The following is a 21,644-nucleotide window of genomic DNA, read 5'->3' as shown; positions in this document are numbered from 1 at the left end:
AATCATGGGTAAACTAACACACACCATGCTCCTGAAGAAATGTGTCTTTCCTTTGCCAGCAACAATCAATTGTTAACAACTACTTGATTAGGGATGAAGGCTTGTTTTGGAGACAGGATCTACCTCTGTAGCCCAGGCTGGCCCAGAACTCAATGGCCTCCTGGCCCTTGGAATTACAGGCATGCACTGGAATGGGCCCAGCTTCTCAGAGACCTTTTTATATTCAGAAGGTCGTCTAAGGGACTGGAGAGATGGCTCAGAGGTTAAGAGCACTGACTTTGCTTCCAGAGGCCCTGAATTCAATCCCCCAAAACCATTTGGTGGCTCACAACCATCTGTAATGGGATCTGCTGCCCTCTTCTGGTGTGTCTGAAGACAGCAACAGTGTGCTTATATACATAAAATAAATCTTCAAAAGAGAAGGTCTTCTAAGTGTGTATATATGTGTGTGTGTGAGTGCATGTTATTATGTGCATGTAGGTGACCACAGACGTCAGACACCCCCACCCCCTGCAGCTGGAGCCAGCCATTTGTGAGTCACTTTGCATGGCGGCTGGGAACTGAACCCTGGTCCTCTGCAAGAGCAGTACATGCTCTTAATCACTGAGCCATCTCTCCAGACCCTTGGCAGAGATCTTTTAAGGAGAGATTTTACTTGCATTCGTTTTAATTGTGGGTATGTCTGTGTGCGTGTGCACATGGGTGCAGTACTTCTGGAGGCCAGAAGAGGGCATCAGATTCCCCCTGGAGCTGAAATCACAGGCGGCCTGGGTCCTCTGCAAGAGCAGTATGTATTCTTAACTGTTGAGGCCATCCCCCCACCTCTCCGATTTCACGGAGATCCTAATTCGACTGGTTACCAGGTGGGGGGATAACATTCTCCATGATAAGTTTGCCCCCTCAGGAGGGAAGTGCACACAGCAGTGTATGCAAGGCGCAGATAACCCGGGGCTTAGCCTGTCAGCTGTGGTCTGCATTAGCTCCCATTTGCAAAAGCGTCCCTGTTGGTTGGCATCTTTGCCAGTATCCTATTGGTTGCTCTATTGGTTACCAATTTTACCCAACCTAAAGCCTCCTGTCCCACCCACTGTCCTAGGTCCTCTCTGCAAGCATCCGCCATAGCCCCAGTCACGTGTCATGTCTCACCTTGAGACAGTTGTAGCCAATGATGCAGAGAAAGGCCACCAGAGTGTGCAGCAGGCTCAAGCACCTCAGGGCAGGTTCCATGTAGCCGGTACTCTCTTCCAGGAAGTAGTACACCATGTTTTCATCCTCATCACCCTCTGCCTCATCACCGGCCCTGGAGCCCCAGCCAGAGCCATCACCAGACCCTGCCCCTGACATGTCCCCCGCTCCGGAACCTTCTATGTCATCCTCCCCTGGCGGAGAGTCTGAGACCTGAAATGGGGTCAAAGGCAAATCAGAGAGGGGACCCTGGGTGGCACTTGGCCTGTTATGGCACAACTCACAAGCAGGAGCATTTATATGACATGTTTTTTTTTTTGTTTCCCTCTTTCCCCTTGCTTCTCCTCTTTGAGACTGGGTCTCACTATGTAGCCCTGGCTGACCTGGAACTCACTATGTAGACCAGGCTAGCCTTAAACTCCAGGAGACCCATCTGTCTCTGCTTCTTGAGTGTCGGGACTAAAGGCATTCATCCCCACCCCCAATAACATTTCTTTTTAACATAGTATCTTGATAGCATAGGCTTGCCTGAGAATTCCTATGTAGCCCAGGCTGGCCTCAAACTAGTGATCATCTACGACAGCTTCCCAAGTACTAAGACTGTGGCTATGTGCCACCACACCAGGCCTTGAGGGTATTTTCTGTTGCATGCTTTATTTATTTACTTATTTATGAATGAATGACTGGGTCTCATGTGGCCCAGGCTGACCTCAAACTCTCTGTATCGCCCAAAAGGACCTTGAACCCTTGATCCTTCTGCATTCACCTCACTGAAATACAGTCTGACTATGTAGTAGGCCTGGCTGGAACTTACAATGACCCATATGCCACTGCCTTCCAAGTATTGGGATTCAAGGCCTACTACCGTGCCTGAGCCTGGTTCCCTCTTTTAAGTTTCAGAAGTCTCAGACATAAATGTGGCTTTGATCCCATTCTGAGGATTGGGAGACAGAGGCAGAGAGATTAAGCATTTGCTCACCACCATCTGTGCCGTTATCTAAGTCCCCTGGTAAGAACAGGAACACCCCCGCGCCCCAGCTTCAGGAGGTCTGGCTCCTCGCCCTCTCTCTCCATTCCAGGAGCTGCCCGCTTTCTCCCACACACACCTCTCCTCAGCTGCTCTGAAATAGTTGCGTCACTGGGCACTGAGGAGACTTCCATACCTGGGTGCTGCCCAGCAGAAGCCCAAAGCTGACAGGGCAAGTGGCTCTGTGTCTTGCACTAACTCTTGAACGCACCCAGACACCTGTCCCGTATGGGCCCAGCCACCTCCACAGGGCACCCCAAATCAGCACCAGCTGTCTAGGAGGTTGAGTCTGGATATCATCACTTCCCTGAAGGGCCTAGGACCCCTGAGTTGTCCTGAGCCTCCTTTCTCACAGCTGGGTGAGGATCTCTGCTGCTTCCCCCACTCCACCCCCCCCTTCCATGGCCTGTTGCCACAGGATAGACCCCCTTGCCCCTGCCCTGGAGCCTGTTGCCACAGGATAGACCCCCCGCCCCTGCCCTGGAGCCTGTTGCCACAGGATAGACACCTTATAAAACAATAAGATGAAGTTGATGGCAAAGGCCAGGAAGAGGGCCAGGAATCGCAGCGTGTAGAAGTTCCTCGACAGGTAGTTCTAGAAGGTGAGAGAGGAGAGGTCACAGCGTGGCCTCGTCTCTGACCGCTTCTCACTATTCACCCACAGCGAAAGCACCTGATCCTCAAATAGCTCCCCACAAGCTCCTCCTCATGGAGTGAGGCTTCGGCTGAGAATTTCACGCGCATGGACTTGCTCCGCTCTCGCTACAGCCCCCACAGAAGGGCCGTTGCTGTGACAGGCCTTTACAGATGAAGAGACCGAGGCTCTTTCTCAAGGCCACATAGCCAAGGATCTGCAAAGCGACTGTTTGAGAGAAAGGATTCTCTACGTGGAATCCGGGACCCTCGTGCCAGGCAAGCTCTCTGCCGTGGAGCCACGCCCCAATCCCGTAATCCGGGTAGACGGGAGTCTCCATCTTCCCAGCCGTGCTCCACCATGCTTCATTCACTGGGAGCAGAAGCAGGTTTCCTAACCACGCCCGCCACCCTTTCCTCCCCACACCTCCCATTCCTCTTCCTCTCAGTCTCCCTCGGCCCCAACTCTAGTCAGGACTGGCCCGGGGAAGGGACAGGATACTGTCTCCCAGACACCCTCCAGAACATGGGTTCAGATCCCCAGCTGTTCCTGGGGACAGCTCTGCCCCCTCTGTGAGATGAGCTTGGGGAGAGGTGGGTCTTGGGAGAAAAGAAAGCTTAAGTATGGCCCTGCTGGGTCCTCACCAGGAACTTCACCCTCTGTACTTCCAGTTCACCCCAGAATTCTTCCAGGCCTGCACCTCCGGCTTCCTCCTTCTTTGGAGGGGGTGGAGGGGGTGTCTTCTTGGGGGGCTCTGGAGGCGGCTCAGGGACTTCCTTCTCTCCATTCTCGGTGCTGTAGGGCACAGAAAAGGCTCAGGTAATTCATTCACTCATTCATTCATTCAAAGTCATTCATCTGTGGTCTCATCTCCAGCATTGAAAAGAAAAGAAAGCAACATAAAACGTTTCTGGTTTGCAGCAGTAGGAATTAAAGCCCTGAGCATGCTGGACAAGTGTGCTTTTTTTTTTTTCTTTTTTCTTTTCTTTTCTTTTTTTTTTTTTTTGAGATGGCATCTCAATAAGTTACCTAGGATGGTCCAGAACTTGCTCTGGTCCAGGGAGGCTTTTAAGTTGCTGCCCTTCTGATTATCTGAGATCATCACACCCCATCAAAATAACTTCACGTGTAGGGCAAGGGGGAGGTGTTCCAGACAGAAGGAAACACAAGCACAGAGATCTAGAGCTAAAAGGCGCGGGCGCGTCTCTATCTTGGGTGCCTTAGAAGTCTCTCCTCATGTATGGACTTGAGGACACGGAGGGCGGAGGGGCGGAGGGCTGTGGGCGGAGAGCGGAAGGCAGAGAGCGACCAGCACAACTTTGGGCCTTGACCTCAGAAGCTTCTCAGTCCAGGAGAAGGGTTGAGGTAAGGGTCTGTCCCCTTCCACTCGAAGACACTCACTCAGCTTTCTCCGGTTCCGGTTCTGGCTCTGGTTCTGGGGGCGGCTCCTCCTCTTCTCCGTCCACCTGGGGGTAGGCACACATAGGTCTCAGCCTCTTGGTGCCCACCAGCCTCTTTCTAGCCTGTTACTCCCTGGCCTTACTTCTTGTCCCCTGGGTAATCAGGGTGTTCTCCTGGATCCCCTCTTCCTTGGAAACTGAGGCTCATGGAGATAAACCGCCTGCCTCACAATCCTGTGCAGAGTCAGTCTGAATTCAAAGAGCACTTTGTCTGTTTGTGCTGGGTTCACACTATGTAGCCCAGGCTGGCCTTGAACTTAGATCCTTCTACCTCAGCATCCCCAGTGTGGAATCACAGGCTTGTGTCAGCATCCTTGCCCAAAGGGTGCTCTGGTCCCTCATGGCTTCTCATCACCTTGACAACCACAGGCAGCAAGCATGTCATAGCACCAAGGTGTGAGGATGCTGGAGGACCTTTCTCTAGGACCCCTCTCTCACATTAACTCCCTACTCTGTGTTTCTCTGAGAGTTGTTCCTGTTGTCCCTAACACTATCTCTGTGGGCCTCCCCTCCCGCGGCCCCCCCACCTTTAATTTGGTCTCTAAGTCTTTGCTTCTCGCCAGCCCCCAGAATGTTTCTCTCCCTAATATTTCGAGCTTCTCTTCTGTTCGACTTTCTCTGAGGGTTTCCGTCAGGCTGTTCCTCTCTCTCCATGCCCTGGAGCCTTGCAAGCCCCTCTCACCCCCAACTTCCTCTTGAGGATGGGCGAGCCCTCTGGCGTGGGGGGCTCCACTGGCGTCGTGTCACCCATATCCCCGAGACCACCGGCTCCTTCTGGCCGGAAGGGGCTCCCGTCGGCCACGGCCACCGCCCCGTCGGCACCACCGGTGCCAGCCTGGTCCGCTGCCGCCTCTTCGTCTCCGATGCCGTCGGCCGCATCGCCTTCGCCCTCTCCCTCACCCTCGCCCTCTGCATCGCTGCCGGCGCCGCCCGGCTGCTGGCCGTGCACCTCGTCGCCCGTGGGGTCCGGCATGCCCGCCAGGAGCTCGGTCACCGTCACCTTCTTGGCACTGTCTACCAGCCCACCACCGAACAGCGAGCCCCAGAGCAGCCGCAGTGCCCCGGCCGCCGCGCCCGCGCCCGCGCCCCCCGCTCGGGCCACCATCGCCCAAAGCAGCGCGACCACCGCCGTGGCAGCCTCCCGCGCCGTCATCCGCCGCAGCCTCCGCACGCGTCGCCGCAGGCTCCGGTAGCTCAGACCCCGCAGCGTTCGGCCCGCCGCCGCCGCCAGCCACATCCACACGCCCGCGGCCGCCGCAGAGCCCGACCCGTCGGGACCCGCTGCGCCCTCCTCCGCCTCCTCGGCGCCCTCATCCTCGTCCTCTTCCTGCTCGCCCTCGGGCTCAGAGATCTGAGCGGCGATCTGCATCTCAAAGATCGTGTCCTCGCAGAAGCTCACGAACATCTCCATCTTCTCCGACTCGCCGCCCTCGTTCACCACGTCGAAGATGAACTGGCGCTTGGACTCCTTCACCTGCAGATGAGGAGAGCGGATGGTGGGATTCGTTGTAGCAAGCCCCTTTGAGGCGGGGACTTAAGTAGCCCAGGCTAGCCTAAAACTGCCAATAGAGGATGGCCTTGAAGTCCTGATACCCCTGCCTCCACCTTCTGAGAGCTAGTATCAGAGGTACACAGCACCACCCTCCTCAACTTCCAAGTTATGGAGACATAACTCAGAATTAAGCACGTTGGCTACTCTTCCAGAAGACTCCATTCGGTTCCCCGCATCCATAGAGTGGCTCAGAGCCACCCGTAACTCCAGATCCAGGGATTTCAATGCCTTCCAGACACACACACACACACACACACACACACGGGTGGTGAACTCACCACGTGCAAGCATAAAATAATCTTTAAAAACAATAAAACGATGTGTATGTCTGTGTGAGCGCACATGGGTATAGGGAACCTAGAATCTTGGGAGTGGGCATAAGATCCCCTAGACGGAGAGTTACAACTCAGAAGGTGGGAGCCACCCAGTGTAGTCAGGAAACCAAACTTGGGTCCTCTGAAAGAGCAGCAAGCACTCATACCTGACCATAATTGCTACCACTATCATTTTTATCACCATCATTATTTTGGACATGGAGTTGCACTGTATGGGAGCCTGGAACTCACTATATAGACTGCGTTGTCCTCAAACTCACAGACACTGGCAAAGTTCTGCCCCCCACATGCTAGGATTAAAGGGGTGCACCAGCAAACTCCATAATTACTTTTGCATTTAAAGGAACCGTGCTCTTGTTATGTTGCCCAGGCTGGTTCTGAACTCATGGCCTTAACAACCGTCCCCACTCAGCCTTCAGAGTACCCAGCTCCACAGACGTAAGCAGCTGCACACAGTGCAAAAGCTGTTAGCAGAAGCTCTGATTACAGAGCGGGATGGTCTTTTGTGCGTCTCATCCCAGCACTTGAGAGGCTGAGGCAGGAGGAGTTTTAGCCTGCCTTGAGCTGTAAAGATGGTTAGGGTTAGGGCTAGTCTGAGATGCATGCACACACACACACACACACACACACACACACACACACACACACACGGTCCTAGACAGGCACTCACGGTAACACAGATCATAAATAAAAAGTTGAGTTTGAGCTTTCAGGAAGCTAGCTCCAGAACCTAGCCTTTGTTTATTTTATTTCTGTTTTGAGATAGTCTTCATATTAGCAGGTGTTTTCTTTGCACATGTAATCCTCCTGCCTCAGCCTTTCAAGTGCTGGGGTTACACAAAGAACATACTTGTCCATACCATACCCAGGGTCTTACACATCCCAGTCTAATCTCAGATGCTGTAGGTTGCTAAGGATGACCCTGAACTCCTGGTCTTCCTGCCTTCGCTCCCCAAGTGCTAGGACCACAGGCACGCACCACCCTGCTGGGCTCCTTCTGGTCTTTCTGGGAGGATGGAGAGTACAGTGATTGCTGGGTGGTTTTTGACCTACTTCTTCGGGCCTCAGTTTCCCCTCCATAAATAGAGCACAGTTGGAGGCTATAAGGATTTAGTGAGTTGACTGATGTTGGGTGGTTAGACTAGTCCGGCATGGGACGAGGGCACGGTGGTCACTGGTGATGGATTTCCCATGAGGCCCGTATGGACACGCATGGAGAGGGGTGTTCACACCATGAGTTCAGGGAGATCACAGGAAGAGAGAGTACTCACTAGGGAGGAGCTGAGTGGGAGGGAGGAGAGAACACAGTGCAAGCGCCGTCTAGGAGGACAGGGTGAACGGAAACTCCCTGCAGACGCATGTGCACAGACATCCCGGGTGCAAGGATGTGTAAAAGCACACGTGGCCCTGGTAGGATGGAGTCTGTGGCACAAGATCATAAGGGTTCTTACGGAGAGCAAGGAGAAACCAGGGGCCCGGGGAGGGGATTCAGGCATGGCATACTGGGAGGATGCTGGCTTGGTGTGACCACACCGGCCTAAGGCTTTGTGCAGGGAATGCATGGGACCTTACAGAGGAGGTGACAGGCATGATCATGCCAGGGCCTGTATTTACACAGTAAGTGCAAGGGGGTGTGTGCAGGAGCCAGTGTAAGAGGCCATGGGCACGTGGGCAGAACATGATCCACATGGGTTTCTACTGAGGAGTGGCATGAGACGGGTGGGCTGAGGAGACCGCGGGTGTGTGAGCCTCGTGGGTGGAAACAGTGTGTGGGTACCCCCTGGGGGCATGGCAAGCTTGCGTGGGCGCAAGTGTGTGCAGAAGGACCCCTGGGGTTTGGGGACAGGGTAGGGACTGAGGGTAGAAGTGGGGCTCACAAATGAACTTAGCACCCAGCAGGCGTGGAGGCTGTGAGAACACTCAGGAGGGTGTGAGAGATGCTTTCAAGCATTGGTGGGTTGGACGAGTGAGATTCGGGGTGGGGAGGGAGCCCCGAGATAGGACTCGGAAGGCCCAGGCTGCACGGGGCATGCTTCCGAGGGGCATATTTGAGAGTGTGCTAACATGGTAGGGCACCCTGGAGCCATGGAAGTGTATGGGACAGCTGGCATGGGCCTATCGGGGGCCCAGGGGACAGGCGAGCAGATTGAAGCACGGGTGTGACTGCATCAGAGTGACAGGTGGTACTGGTGTACCCAGGGTCCGGTTGCAAGCCATGGTGCACTGCATCAACCGTGAGGACACACCCATGCTACTGCTTCGATGCACAAGGGACGTGAATGCAAGAGGTGGCCACCAGCGAGCTGGGGTTGTGCAAGATCACAGCCCGAACCACAAAGTGCCTCTGAGAAGGGATGTGGGGTGCAGTTCGATTGGTAATTTGCCTAACATGCAGGAAGCCCTGCGTTTGATTCCCAGAACCCCCAAAGCCAGATGTGGTGGGATTCCCAGCACCGAGGGCACGGAGGCAGGGCTCATCCTCGGCTACAGGGAGTTTAAGGCCAGGCTGGGATACATAAAACCTTCTCTTTATATATAATAAGATGGGGGAGGGGTGTGGGCTTGTCGGAGCCGGGTAGGGCCCGAGGTACGGTGTCCACAGCCCCATGGAGGGTTTTCAGGTATCAAGATTTCATGCACACACACAGGACTACTGACCTGGGGCATCTCCCACTGGGCACGGTTGGTCTCTGAGATCTCGAAGTAGATCCGTTCTATGCGACGCGACGCGCCCATGATTTCGATGCGGCCCAGGTAAGGCCGGAAGTACTCCAGGATGCTCTCAGCCAGCTCCAGGAAGTTGCGCAGGCGCGGGTCGTGGGGCACGTGCTCGGACAGGTTGGTGAGCAGCACCGCCACGTTGAAGCCAATGTCCCGCGCCGGCTCCTGGAAGCGGTTCGCAAACTCTTCGCAGTTGATCATCTCGTTCTCATCTGCTTCGGAACACGAGAGCAGGAACTGGATCTCTGGGCCAGTGAACTGCTTCTGGCTGTCCATGGCCTGTAGGGAGTGGGCAGGAGAGAAAACTCAAGGGCCTCAGCATCAGCAACAACTCATTGCAAGGGCTTGCGCTAGGATGGACGTGGGCGTGCTGTTTTTAATCTCAGCACCCGGGAAGCAGAGGCTGAGAGCTCTGTGAGTTCGAGGTCAGCCTGGTCTACATAGAGCTAGGACGACATAGGGAGACTTTGTTTAAAAAACAAACGCAACAACAACAATAACAACACAATAAAACTCCACAAAAGAAAGGCTCAGATGGTGGGGTGCTTGCCCCAGATGCATGGGTGGGGGTCTCTGGTACTATATAAACAGGTATGGAGACCCATGCCTGTAATCCTGAAACAGGAGTGTAAAGGACTGCTATGCTCTTGGTAAAATAATGGTATTTGTTTTGTTTTACTGTTGTTGTTGGCTTTTCAAGATAGGGTTTCTCTGTGTAGCCCTGGCTGCCCTGGAACTTGCTTTGTAGAGCAGGCTAGCCTCAGACTCATTGAAATCTGCCTTCTGCCTTTGCCTCTTAGGTGCTGGGATTAAAGGCATTTAAAACGCACCCAGCTACTGATTGTGGGTTTTTTTTAAATTAAAATTTAATTTTGATTCTGCTTGTTTGAGACGGGGTCTATGTAGCCCTAGCTGTCTGGTAACCCATCATTGTAGACCAGGCTAGCATCTAACTACCTAGAGATACACCTGCCTCTGCCCCCTGAGTGCTGGGGTCAAAGGCATTTGCTACAATGTCAGCTTCTTGTGGTTCGTTTGTTATCTTTTGTCTTGTCTTGTTTTGTTTTATTTTGCTTTTTTGTATTTTAAGACAAAGTGTCATGTAACCCAGGCTGGCCTGAAACTTACTACATAGCCAAAGCTGACCTTAAATGCCGATTTTCCTGCCTCAGCCTTCTGGGTGTTGGTATTACCTACCATGCCCAGGGTAGGCAACTCTGGGAACCAAACCCAGGGCAAAACAAAACACCAACCAAAACCAAAACCAAAAAAAAAAAAAAAAAAAAAAAATGTCAAGAGGCAATTCAATTCTGACTTTAGCTACACAGCAGTTCCCAACCTTCAGTTTTATATTGAAAGATGCTGGTCATATTTTACTAGGGGCTACAGAACACAGACAGAGAGACGTAGTTCTGGGGTAGAAACAGAAGCGAAGTTTCCTGGCTCTGGGCTGTCCTTTGTGAAAAGCCAAGAGCTCTGCAAAATGCTTTCTAAATGAGTATCAGACTCTGCAGATCATGAGAGGCTCTAAAACCACAGAGCAGGGAGACTCGGTCACACAGGAACTTCTCATCGCGTCCCCTGCTGCATCCCCTGCCTCTTGATGAGTGGCACCTGCCACAGGGCCCTAGGATCATCATACACATGTCCCTTCCTTTGTGACGCTGTCTCTGGCCACTGTCAACCTGCTTTGCTGGAGTCACCTCCCGGGCCAGGCCAGGAAAGGCTGGAGGAAAGTGGGGTGGGCAGGACTGAGAGCTGTACCTTTTTTTGCTTGCTACCTGTCATGAGATAACCCTGGGATCTCAGGCTCCAAATGTCACCGTGCACATATGATCGTCAGTTGTCCCATCTGGGCTCAGACCACATTCCAGAATCTTGACCGATGTGACAACTGACACATCTTGGTGATGCTCCCCACACCCCCACACAACAGGAGTGCTCGGGGGAACTTGTTTTTTTATTATTTCCGACTGAGTTTACTGTGTTACTTGGCTAGCCTGGAACTTCCTATATAGAGCAGGCTGGCCCTGGATTCTTGGCAATCCTCCTGTCTCTACCTCCAGAGTGCTGGGATTACAGGCATGGGGGATCACATCTGAATCCAGAAGTGAACTTTAAAAGATAAACTGCCCCAGATCCCCAGCCTTATGCATTTCAGAAGTAGCAGCCCCCACCCACCACCCACCCACCCACCGCGCTTAAGTTAAAATCTCTGAGTCATAGCTGCTTGCTCTCTCTTGCCCACGTCAGATTCCTCAGCAAAACTGTCAGCTCAGCTTTCAGAACAGATGCAGGACTCATTCTTGTGTTCTGCCTCTGTGGTCCCCCACTTCCTCTGTCTCGTCTCCCACCATCACGAGGGGTCTCCCAGATGCACCCCAATCTCTACGCAAAGTGGGAGGGGCTCTGAAAACACCTGTTCAGGTCTGAGCCCTCTGCTCAGAACTTCCCTGGACTGTGCACCCTACACATTAAATGCCAAAGCTCTCCCACTGCCCCCAGGGCCCGTCAGCCGCCCCCAGGCTCCAGCTGCACCAGCCTGCCGCTCCTCCCTGAAACTCTGCCTCGTCCTTTCTCCTGGGCCACCTCTGCAGCCTTACTGCTTTCCTTCCTGCCTGCTCGTTTTGTTTTGTTTTCCAGCCTTTGCTTGTTGTCCGTTTGCAGGGGACACTACGCTGTCCTCCATCTTACATCTCAACACCAGCATCTCCGCTCCGGAAGAGCCTTCCCAGCCACCCTATTCACAGGCTTGGTTTAGCTTATTTTTACTAGGCGCACCCCTCTGATTTGAGTAGGGTGTCTCTGTTTTGTTCTGGCATGCTCTTACCATTAAGGGAGTGGCTGACACCCAGTAGGGGCCTCATCCAACATTGTGGTTTGGAAATGTCCCCCACTGGTTATGGTGTTAAAGGTCTGGCCTCTAGGTGGCGCTATTGGAAGACGTGGCCATTTAGTGGGTGGGACCTAGTGATAGGGCTTTAGGCCATTGGTAGAATGCTTAAAGGAATTAGGGGATTACAGACAAAACTCCTAATCCTTCCTGTTTACTTCCTACTTCTGGGTTTCATTCTTTGCTTTGCAATATATCCTTCCCAAAAGCCTGGCCACCCCCAGAAACCGTATACAATGGGCCTGTTTGATCTTGCACTCAAACCCTGAGAACAAGGAACAACAACAACAAATACTAATAAAACCTTTTTTCTTTATAAATTCATTGCTTCGGGTATTTTGTCATAATAATGGAAATCTAATATGTCTTCTTTTTGTAGCACCTCTTTTGTGCTTTTGAAGACAGGGTCTCAGGTAGCTTTGGCTGGTTCTAAACTCTCTGTAGCCAAGGCTGGCCATGAACTCCTTATCTTCCCATCTCACCTCCCAAGTGCGGGGTTACATGTATGAGTCACTGCACCGAGTTAGGAAAGCTGATATATCCAAATCTGTCAAGCACACAAGATGTCCTGAAGATGGGGCATTTTGTTCCATTTTCGGAGAAGTGGCAAGCTCTTTGAAAATCAATTCTAAACAATGCTTTTAAACCTCCAGCTGCAAGGCGCTTTGTACAATGCAAAAAGATTTGCTTGGGAAATGAATGGATGCTTGTTGGGGGAAGTCTTCCGGTGTTTGTAAATGTTTAGAAAATTAAATACCACCATATTCCATCTCCAAGGAGCTTACGTATCGGGGTATTTACCATGAGCAGCTGCCAACAGGAAGAAATCAGAGTGGTAAGGGGATTCGTCTGCTGGGTGGAAGGTTATGGGAGGAAAACTCAGATAAAATAATAGCATTCTCCGAAACAGATTCTGATGAAGTGTCTATAACAAATCTCAGTTGGCAGGACACATGAGGACAGAGAAACACATGAAATGGTAGGGAAAATAGTGTGGCCAGATCCAGACTACGAGAAACTACACCCGGGGAGGCTCTAACCATCTGGGTGGCTTGGCATGGGATAAACACAAAATGTTGAAATAATATTTTAGATAAACTGATATGTATGTGGATTTCTTCCCTTGAAAAATTCACAAGTGCAAGAAAGATGAATCAGCTGTTAATCGCTCTGACCGCTCTTGCAGAGGACCTGGGTTCGGTTCCCAGCATCCACAGGGTGACTCACAACCTCTGAAACTCCAGGTCCAGGCACCTGACTCCCTACCTGACCTCCCCACAGTGTACTTATATGCAGACACAAACCACAGGCATGAACAGACAGAGCTTAGTCAGCAATGTCTTGCAAGACCAAAGGCCTGAGTTCAAATCCCAAGAGGGAAAATTATGTGCTTGGGCATTGCCCGCATGCATTTGCAATACCCTTGGAGGCCACAGGGTTCTAGACATCCTAGAACTGGAATTACAGGCAGTTATGAGCTGCCGTGTGGATGCTGAGAACCCAACCCAGGTCCTCGGGAAGAGCAGCCAGAATTATTAAGTACCGAACCATCTCTCCAGTCCCAGCCCCATTTTAAAGAGCCAAATGCTTGACTGTCATCCTAGAACTTTGAGATAGAGACTGGAGGAACTCCAGGGCTCACTGGCCAGCCAGATTAGCCTAATTGGTCAGCTCTAGGCCAGTGAACAATCCTGTCTTAACAAACGAGGTGGTCAGCTCCTGAGGAATGCACCTGAGGTGGTCCTTCAGCATACCTGGAGGAGGTGCCCACACATATACAACACACAGATTCAACACACATGGGGTGCACACACATATACACACAGATTCAACACATGGGGTGCACACACATATACACACAGATTCAACACATGGGGTGCACACACATATACACACAGATCCAACACATGGGGTGCACACACATATACACACAGATTCAACACATGGGGTGCACACACATATACACACAGATTCAACACATGGGGTGCACACACATATACACACAGATTCAACACATGGGGTGCACACACATATACACACAGATTCAACACACATGGGGTGCACACACAGATATACACAAATCCAACAACATGGAGGTACACACACACACACACACACACACACACACACACACACACGTACACATTGCATGTGTGACTTATGCTCAAAATCCCAAACTCAGAAGACAAGGCAATTGAGTGTGTGGAGTTCAAGGTCAGCCATGGCGGAACCTGTCTCAAATAATAGTAAGATCAGAAGTGGGAAGATAAGTCAACTCACTAAAGAAGATTCAAAGAGCTATAGAACAATTATGTTTGCATGAGTTTTGACTCAAACAAGTTATCACAAAAACCTCCAGTCATGGGGAATTTAAAAATCGGAACTCTAAATATTTGACTAAATATTTGAGCTTTTTAAATTTCAGCGCTGGGGCTGGAACCTCCCCCCCAGCTCTCGATACTCAGTGATATAATACTGGGACCCCAGCATTCAGGAGGTGGAGCAGGGTATTCAGGGTCATTCTCGGCTACATAGCAAGACTGAAACCAGCCTGAGCTAAGTGAGAATCTGTCCCCCAAAAAACGCACAAAAGGGACCAATAGGATGGCTCGGCAGATAAAGGCAAGCGTGGTGACCAGAGTTCAATCCTCAGCACCCACATACAGGCGGGTGGGGAGAAACAACTCCGCAGATTTGAACTTGTCTGCTGACGCCCTTAGGCATAATGGTAACGTTAAAACTCATCCTTGTATTATACAAATGCTGGTTTCTGGGCCCCCATGTCTGGCTGCAATCCTTATGCTGAGACTCTCCCTCTCAGCGTGGTGTAAACGTTGCTCCGCAGTTATTCCCTGATTGGTCAGTAAAGCTGGATGGTCAACCAATGACTGAGCAGGAGAGAGAATAGGGCTGGACTTCCTCCCAGAGGGGAATGGGGAGACAGGCGAGGAAGGGAGGAGAGGGTCCGGGAAACACCGTGGAGAAACACCTGAAGCTCAGAGAGCCGGATCAATACTGAAGTGCAAGTATCTTGGGGAATCTGCTGGGAGGTAGAGCAATACTGCTCAGTTGTTGGGCCCTTAAAACTTGTTAAGTAGGGCTGGAGAGATGGCTCAGTGGTTAAGAGCAATGGCTTTTCTTCCAGAGGTCCTGAGTTCAAGTCCCAGCAACCACAGGGTGGCTCACAACCATCTGTAATGGAATCTGATGCCCCCTTCTGGTGTGTCTGAAGACAGCAACAGTGTACTCACATAAAATAAATAAATAAACCTTTAAAAAGAATCTTGTTAAGCAAATATAATTGTCCACTCTTAATAATTTGGCAGCTAGCTGGGTTAAGAGGAAAATTGCAAGAGTTCCAGGAAAGCCAGGGCTGTTACACAGGCAGGCTCTGTCTCAAAAAACCCAACAAACCAACAACGGCAAAGCCCTTTCTTTAAATTAAGGACGTGCTTTATTATAGGTGTACCGATGTTTGTCTGCATGAAGGTGTGTGCACTGAATGTGTGCAGGACCCACCAAAGCCAGGAGGACATCGGATCCCCTGGAAACAGAGTCACAGCTGACTGGGAGCTACCACGTGGTACTGGGACTCGAACCTGGATCTTCCTCAAGAGCAGCCGGTGCTCCTAACCACTGGGCGGTGTCTCCAGCCCTAGTTGTGGATAATTTTAATTTTATTTTTATGGTGTGGTTTTGGTTAGGGGTGATAATGTCTTGTGGCTTGTCAAATAAAAGGAAGATCTTGTGTGCGCACATGTTGTATGATGCCACTGATAAGCAATGTCCAGAACAGGCCAATCTCTAGTGACACTGGGCTAGTGGTTCCCAGGGGCTGAGGTGGGGGAAGGGCAGTGACTGCTAATGACTGTGGGGCTTTTTCTTGGGGTGACTGTGGTGTTCTAAAGTTAGATGGTGACCAGCACGCCGTTCTGATATTCCCACAAGCACCGTGTTGGGAATTTCCAATGGATGGGTGGACAGCGTGCGCATTACAAGGCAGTCAAGATGTGATTGTTTAAAAGGAAGTCTTAGCTAGCCAAGTGCGACGGCTCAGTAGCACCAGTTACATCAGAGGCTAAAGAAGTAGGAACACAATTTTAAAGCTAGCCTGGGCAACACCGTGAGTCCCAGCCTCAAATTCGAAAATGTAGTTAAAATGGAGGCTGGGGGTAGATCCCTGTGCCATTCACCCCATCACTCACTAGCGTAAAAGCTTCAACTCTTCCTGAAAGGCCTTTTCTCTCCCCTTCCTGTGGTGTTGGGGGTCAGACACAGGGCACATCCTGTCAGGCCTTGAGACACACCCCTAGAACAAAGTTGTATCTTTAACGCATTTTCCGCCAAGGAGCCCTGACGCTGGAAGCCTATCCTGATAGAGGCCGCATCCAGGAGATTAACTGTACCGAGCACAAACCCCTGGCTTCTCGTGGCTCAGCGGCAGAGCACCGACAGATTCACTTGCCTTTGCTGTGGTTCTTCAGAAACGTGGTTTATGCAAGGATGGGTGGTGGAAAAGACACCTCTGCCTGTCGGGAGCCTTCAGAGGTGGGGCGAGCATGACCAGGAATAGTGACCAGATGACACAGGCTCAGCGGACAGACGGGATTGCCAACACAGGCCAGATGGCCCAAGTTTGAGTTCTACAACTCACCGTGGAAGGAGAGAGCTGACCGCTGTCCTGTGGCCTCTGTGTGTACACCGTGGCAAAACTTGAGAAACGTGACCTTGAATTCTTTACAAGATCAATAGATGTATTATTGTGTTTGGTTAGTATTGTTTATTTGGCTAAAAGTTAGTAAAAAGTTTTAAATGGATTTCCAAATAAAAGTCCAATATTCTGCACGGCCAAAATAGCCTCATAAAGAAAAGCAGCCCAGTGCTCAGGAAGCAGAGACAGGTGATCTCAAGTTTGAGGCCGAGTTCTAGAGAAAGCCTGTCTCGGGAAAACCAAAATAGATGGATGGATGGGTGGATGGATGGATGGATGGATGGATGGATGGATGGATGGATGGATGGATAGATGGGTGGGTGGATGGATGGGTGGGTGGGTGGGTGGATGGATGGATGGATGGATGGATGGATGGATGGATGGGTGGGTGGGTGGATGGATGGATGGATGGATGGATGGATAGATGGATGGGTGGATGGATGGATGGATGGATGGATGGATGGATGGATGGATGGATAGATGGATAGATGGGTGGGTGGATGGATGGATGGATGGGTGGATGGATGGATGGATGGATGGATGGATGGATGGATGGATAGATGGATGGGTGGATGGATGGATGGATGGATGGGTGGATGGATGGATGGATGGATGGGTGGGTGGATGGATGGATGGATAGATGGATGGGTTGATGGATGGACAGATAATCCTTGTGGTTTTGGTGCACATCCATAATCCTAGCACCTAGAAGGCTAAGGCAGGAAGATCACTGAATTCTAGGGCAGTCTGAGCTATAAAATGAATTACAGCCAATCTCGGTTGCTGTGTGAGATCCTGTCTCAAAACAAACAAACAAGCAAACAAGCCAAAAATAAACCCCAAGACTAAACAAGCCCATGGGATGAGCTCAGCGGTAAGGCATCCGCCTAGAGTAGGGGAGGCCTGGATCCAATCCCCATCGTCACCAAAACACAAAATAAAGAGGAGAAAGATGCAGAGGTCATGACGTCCAGTTCACAAAACGAGCCACATGAATGAAATGTGATCTGAAGGTGCTTAGCTGGGCTCGCTCGGACGCAGGGAACGGGGAGGAAAGACTGCCCTACTAGCTGTCTGCCATCGGACTGGCAAATGTCAAAGACTTGCCAGTGGGGTCTGGTGTCTAGGCTGTAGGGAGACAGGCATGCTCACCTTCACTAATGCACATCCTCTGAAATACACCACACACACACACACACACACACACACACCGACTGCTGTCAGTATGAGAATATTCACTAGAGTCAGCACCGGTCCCTCTCGAGGACACCGACTGCCGCGTGGGGGACTCTGACATGATACATATATACATGCATGCGATGCCCGTGGTGCAGACGGCATCCTTTGTGCTGTGCGTGGCTTGCAGAACTGTCTGCGGCACAGGTCGCAATAGTAAAGCACCAGGAAGCAACAGGTGTCCATTGACAGGGAAAAGGCTAGAGGAACACGGTATACCCATGAATAAGAATCTTGGTCGCCCTCGGAAAATGGATGGGGAGGCTCCCTGGTCTCTAAAACACGCTATAACACGGTGGAGACAGGGCTGGGGATGTAGCTTAGTGAGGAGAGTATACGAGGCCTCAACTCTCCCAACATCTCATTAACCAGGTGTATGATTAGCTCGGGTCTGTAACCTCAGTGCTTGGGAGACAGGAGGAGACAGAAAGACCAGAAATCCACATCATCCGAGGTTGCATATCAAGTTTGAGACCGGCCTGGACCACATGAGGTCTTGTCTGAGGAAAGAAAAAAAATTCAAGTAGAGGCTGGGGCCAGGCATGGTGGGTGCATGCATTTCATTAATGGATTTAACCCACGGAGGAAGGTGGATCTTTATGAGTTTGAAGCCAGCTTGGTAAAAAGTTTCAGACTAGTCTAGAAAAGAAAGAAAGACAGACAGACAGACAGACAGAAAGAAAGACAGAGAGACAGAAAGGAAGAAAAAAGAAAAGAGGAAAAAGTAGGCGCAGGAGAGATGCTAGGTGGCTAGAGAGTTAAGAACATGTACTGTTCTTGCTGACAGAGGACCTAGGTGATGTGTTCAGCGCCCACACTGGGCGGCTCATTAGCACCTTTAGCTCCAGTTCCCGGGGCCCGACGCCCTCTTCTGGCCTCCATGGGCAACTGCACACATGTGCACAGGCATAGTGCAGTCAACGTACCCATTCATACAGAATAAATCTTTAAAACAGAACAACACACACGAAACCAAACCAAACAAGCATGGCTGCATGTGCTGGCAGCCCCAGCACTGGGTGGAGGGGACAGACTGGAGGATATAACAAGCTTCCACTTTTGGCAAAAAAAGATTTTGGAGTTCAAAGAAGATGCTGTAAATCCTACACTTGCCTCTGCATACGATCTCATGGAAGCACACACCTGCACACTCAGTCAGGGTACTACCTCACACACATTCTGCAGGGAATCTAGACAAATGGTATAGTGCCCTACGGGTTACCTAAGAATGAAGAAAAATAAGAATATTTGTATTTGTATGAAAAAATGATGATACAATAGAAAAAGAATTGAAGCAGGCTTAGTATGAAGTGTGTGTGTGTGTGTGTGTGTGTGTGTGTGTGTGTGTGTGTGTAACAACAGGCAGATGGGGACAGATTCAGTTAAAATTTCATGAACACAAGTTGGGTATGGTGGCACACACCTTTAATCCAGCATGGGAAGAGGCAGGAGGATCTCTGTGAGTTCAAGGCCAGCCTGGTCTACAGAGTGAGTTCTGGGACAACTAGAGATACACAGTGAAACCCTGTCGTGGGAAACCAAACCATAAAAACAAAAACAAAACAAATCCCATGAATGCATACTATATTTAAAAACAAAACAAAACACAGGGCTGAAGAAAGTTCAGATGTTAAGAGCTCTTTCTACCCTCTCAGAGGCCTGGGTTCAGTTCCCAGCATCATCCATGTTAGAAGGCTCATGGTGCCTGTCCCTCCAGATGCAAAAGATCCAATAGCTGATTCTAACTTCTTTGGGCCCCAACACTCTCTCTCTCTCTCTCTCTCTCTCTCTCTCTCTCTCACACACACACACACACACACACACACACACACACACACAGAGTTCCAGTGCTGGGATTAAAGGCATGCACCACCATGTCTACTTTTAATTCTTAAAAACAGTTCTTTAAAGTGGGCTGGGGAGATGGCTCAACGGTTAAAAGCACTGACTGCTTTTCCAGAGGTCCTGAGTTCAAATCCCAGCAACCACATGGTGGCTCACAACCATCTGTAATGGGATTTGATGCCTTCTTCTGGTGTGTCTGAAGACAGTGACAGTGTACTCACATGGAGTAAATAAATCTTTAAATAAATAAAGTATATGCATGTGTGTGTGTGTGTGTGTGTGTGTGTGTGTGTGTGTGTAGAGACATTCATATGCATGCATGTGCACATAGGTAGATGTCAGAGAACTTCCAGAAGCACGTTCTCTCTGTCACCACATGGTTCTGAAAGTGTTACAGGTTGTCAGGCTTAGCAACAATGCCTTTACCTGTTGAGCCATCTTACCAGCCCCTTACTGGAGGATTCTAGGCAGGGGCTCTACCACTGAGCCACACCCCCAGCCCCTCACTGGGGGATTCTAGGCAGGGGCTCTACCACTGAGCCACACCCCCAGCCCCTCACTGGGGGATTCTAGGCAGGGGCTCTACCACTGAGCCACGCCCCCAGCCCCTCACTGGGGATTCTAGGCAGGGGCTGTACCACTGAGCCACGCCCCCAGCCCCTCACTGGGGATTCTAGGCAGGGGCTCTACCATTGAGCCACACCCCCAGCCCCTCACTGGGGGATTCTAGGCAGGGGCTCTACCATTGAGCCACACCCCCAGTCCCTCACTGGGGGATTCTAGGCAGGGGCTCTACCACTGAGCCACGCCCCCAGCCCCTCACTGGGGATTCTAGGCAGGGGCTCTACCACTGAGCCACACCCCCAGCCCCTCACTGGGGGATTCTAGGCAAGGGGTTCTACCACTGAGCCACACTCCCTGCCCCTCACTGGGGATTCTAGGCAGGGGCTCTACCACTGAGCCCCGCCCCCAGCCTCTTACTAGGGGAAAATGAGCCACGCCCCCAGCTCCACACTGGGGAAATTCTAGGGAGGAGCTCTAGCACTGCTAGAATGAATGGTTCAGAGAATAAGGGGCATCAGGAAGTAGAATGGAGCTGAATCCTATGTCCCAGGAGATGAACAGATTAAGGGAGTGGTGACCTCGAAGCAAGATCCCACCCAGCTAAGCTTATTGCTTTTGCCTTTGCAGTTGAGCAAGGGACTTGGTTATTGTTTTCATTTGTATTTTAAATCTGAAAGGAACTACAATCCAGCAATGGAGGGCACAAGCTTTTGATCCAGATTTGAAGGCCAGTGGCCTAGGAATGTGGTATACACCTTTAATCCTAGGAGAGACAAGCAGATCTCTGACTTCAAGGTCAACCTACAGTTTAAGTCCCAGGACGGCCAGCCTTAGCCAGTGAAGGAGCTGGAAAGTAGAAAGCTAGTGATAATGTAATAGAACAAGGCGCCATGTTCCAGCTCCAGTCAGTCTCGGGACTAGGCAGCTTTGGCCGTGTGGCTCTGGCTTCAGAATTAAGAGTAGAAAGAGACTACTCGGACACTTGATGATGTCCAATAGCTGGAGCCAAGCAACTAACAGTCATTAAGAAGCATTCAGCACCACTGAGGTGAAATCTGGGAAGTGTTTTCTGAGAGCGCAAAGCAGTTGTGTTCCAGAGAGAGCCAAGGTTGTACCTCGTGCTGTGGCTTGACCTAGTAATGTGTAAGAATCACCACCAGGCGGTACTGGTTCTGAAGGCATAAAGGGGACATGAAGGCTGTGAGAGGCCATGGAAGGCCATTGGTGAAAGTTCAGCCTCCGATGCAGTTGATGGCCCAGGACTGAAGGGATCATGCAAAGATTTGGTACCATGAAGAGAACCTCTGAGAGGCTATTGGTGAAGCCTGGTTGCAATGAGAAACCCCAGCATGACAGAGATGCCAGTGCCGTGGGATGATCACCAGGAACAGCAGCAGCAGTGGAGTGGAGTCAACCAGAGCCTAGAGTGCCACAGAGGACAGAGCTGGAGATGTGACCCCAAGCACTTTGGAGGAGCCCAG

At 51.0% G+C, this 21,644-nt stretch overlaps 1 protein-coding gene across 4 annotated transcripts in view; it reads right to left on the bottom strand.

Moving 5' to 3' along the window:
- The window catches only part of RYR1 (ryanodine receptor 1), a 120,606-nt gene that overhangs the window by 11,173 nt on the left and 87,789 nt on the right, over nucleotides 1-21,644 (bottom strand). For all 4 annotated transcript variants that reach the window (XM_080908926.1, XM_080908928.1, XM_080908927.1 and 1 more), the window contains 6 exons: nucleotides 8,852-9,193; nucleotides 4,989-5,780; nucleotides 4,248-4,312; nucleotides 3,491-3,641; nucleotides 2,721-2,807; nucleotides 1,147-1,398 (listed from right to left, as the gene is read on the bottom strand). In XM_080908926.1, the coding sequence (XP_080765052.1) occupies nucleotides 1,147-1,398; nucleotides 2,721-2,807; nucleotides 3,491-3,641; nucleotides 4,248-4,312; nucleotides 4,989-5,780; nucleotides 8,852-9,193 (1,689 nt within the window). The remainder of the gene's footprint in view (nucleotides 1-1,146; nucleotides 1,399-2,720; nucleotides 2,808-3,490; nucleotides 3,642-4,247; nucleotides 4,313-4,988; nucleotides 5,781-8,851; nucleotides 9,194-21,644) is intronic.

This window comes from Micromys minutus, assembly GCF_963924665.1.
Source record: "Micromys minutus genome assembly, chromosome: 32".
NCBI lineage: Eukaryota > Metazoa > Chordata > Mammalia > Rodentia > Muridae > Micromys > Micromys minutus.
The sequence above is the reverse complement of the archived record's forward strand: the minus strand, read 5'-3'. Positions and strand labels throughout refer to the sequence as shown.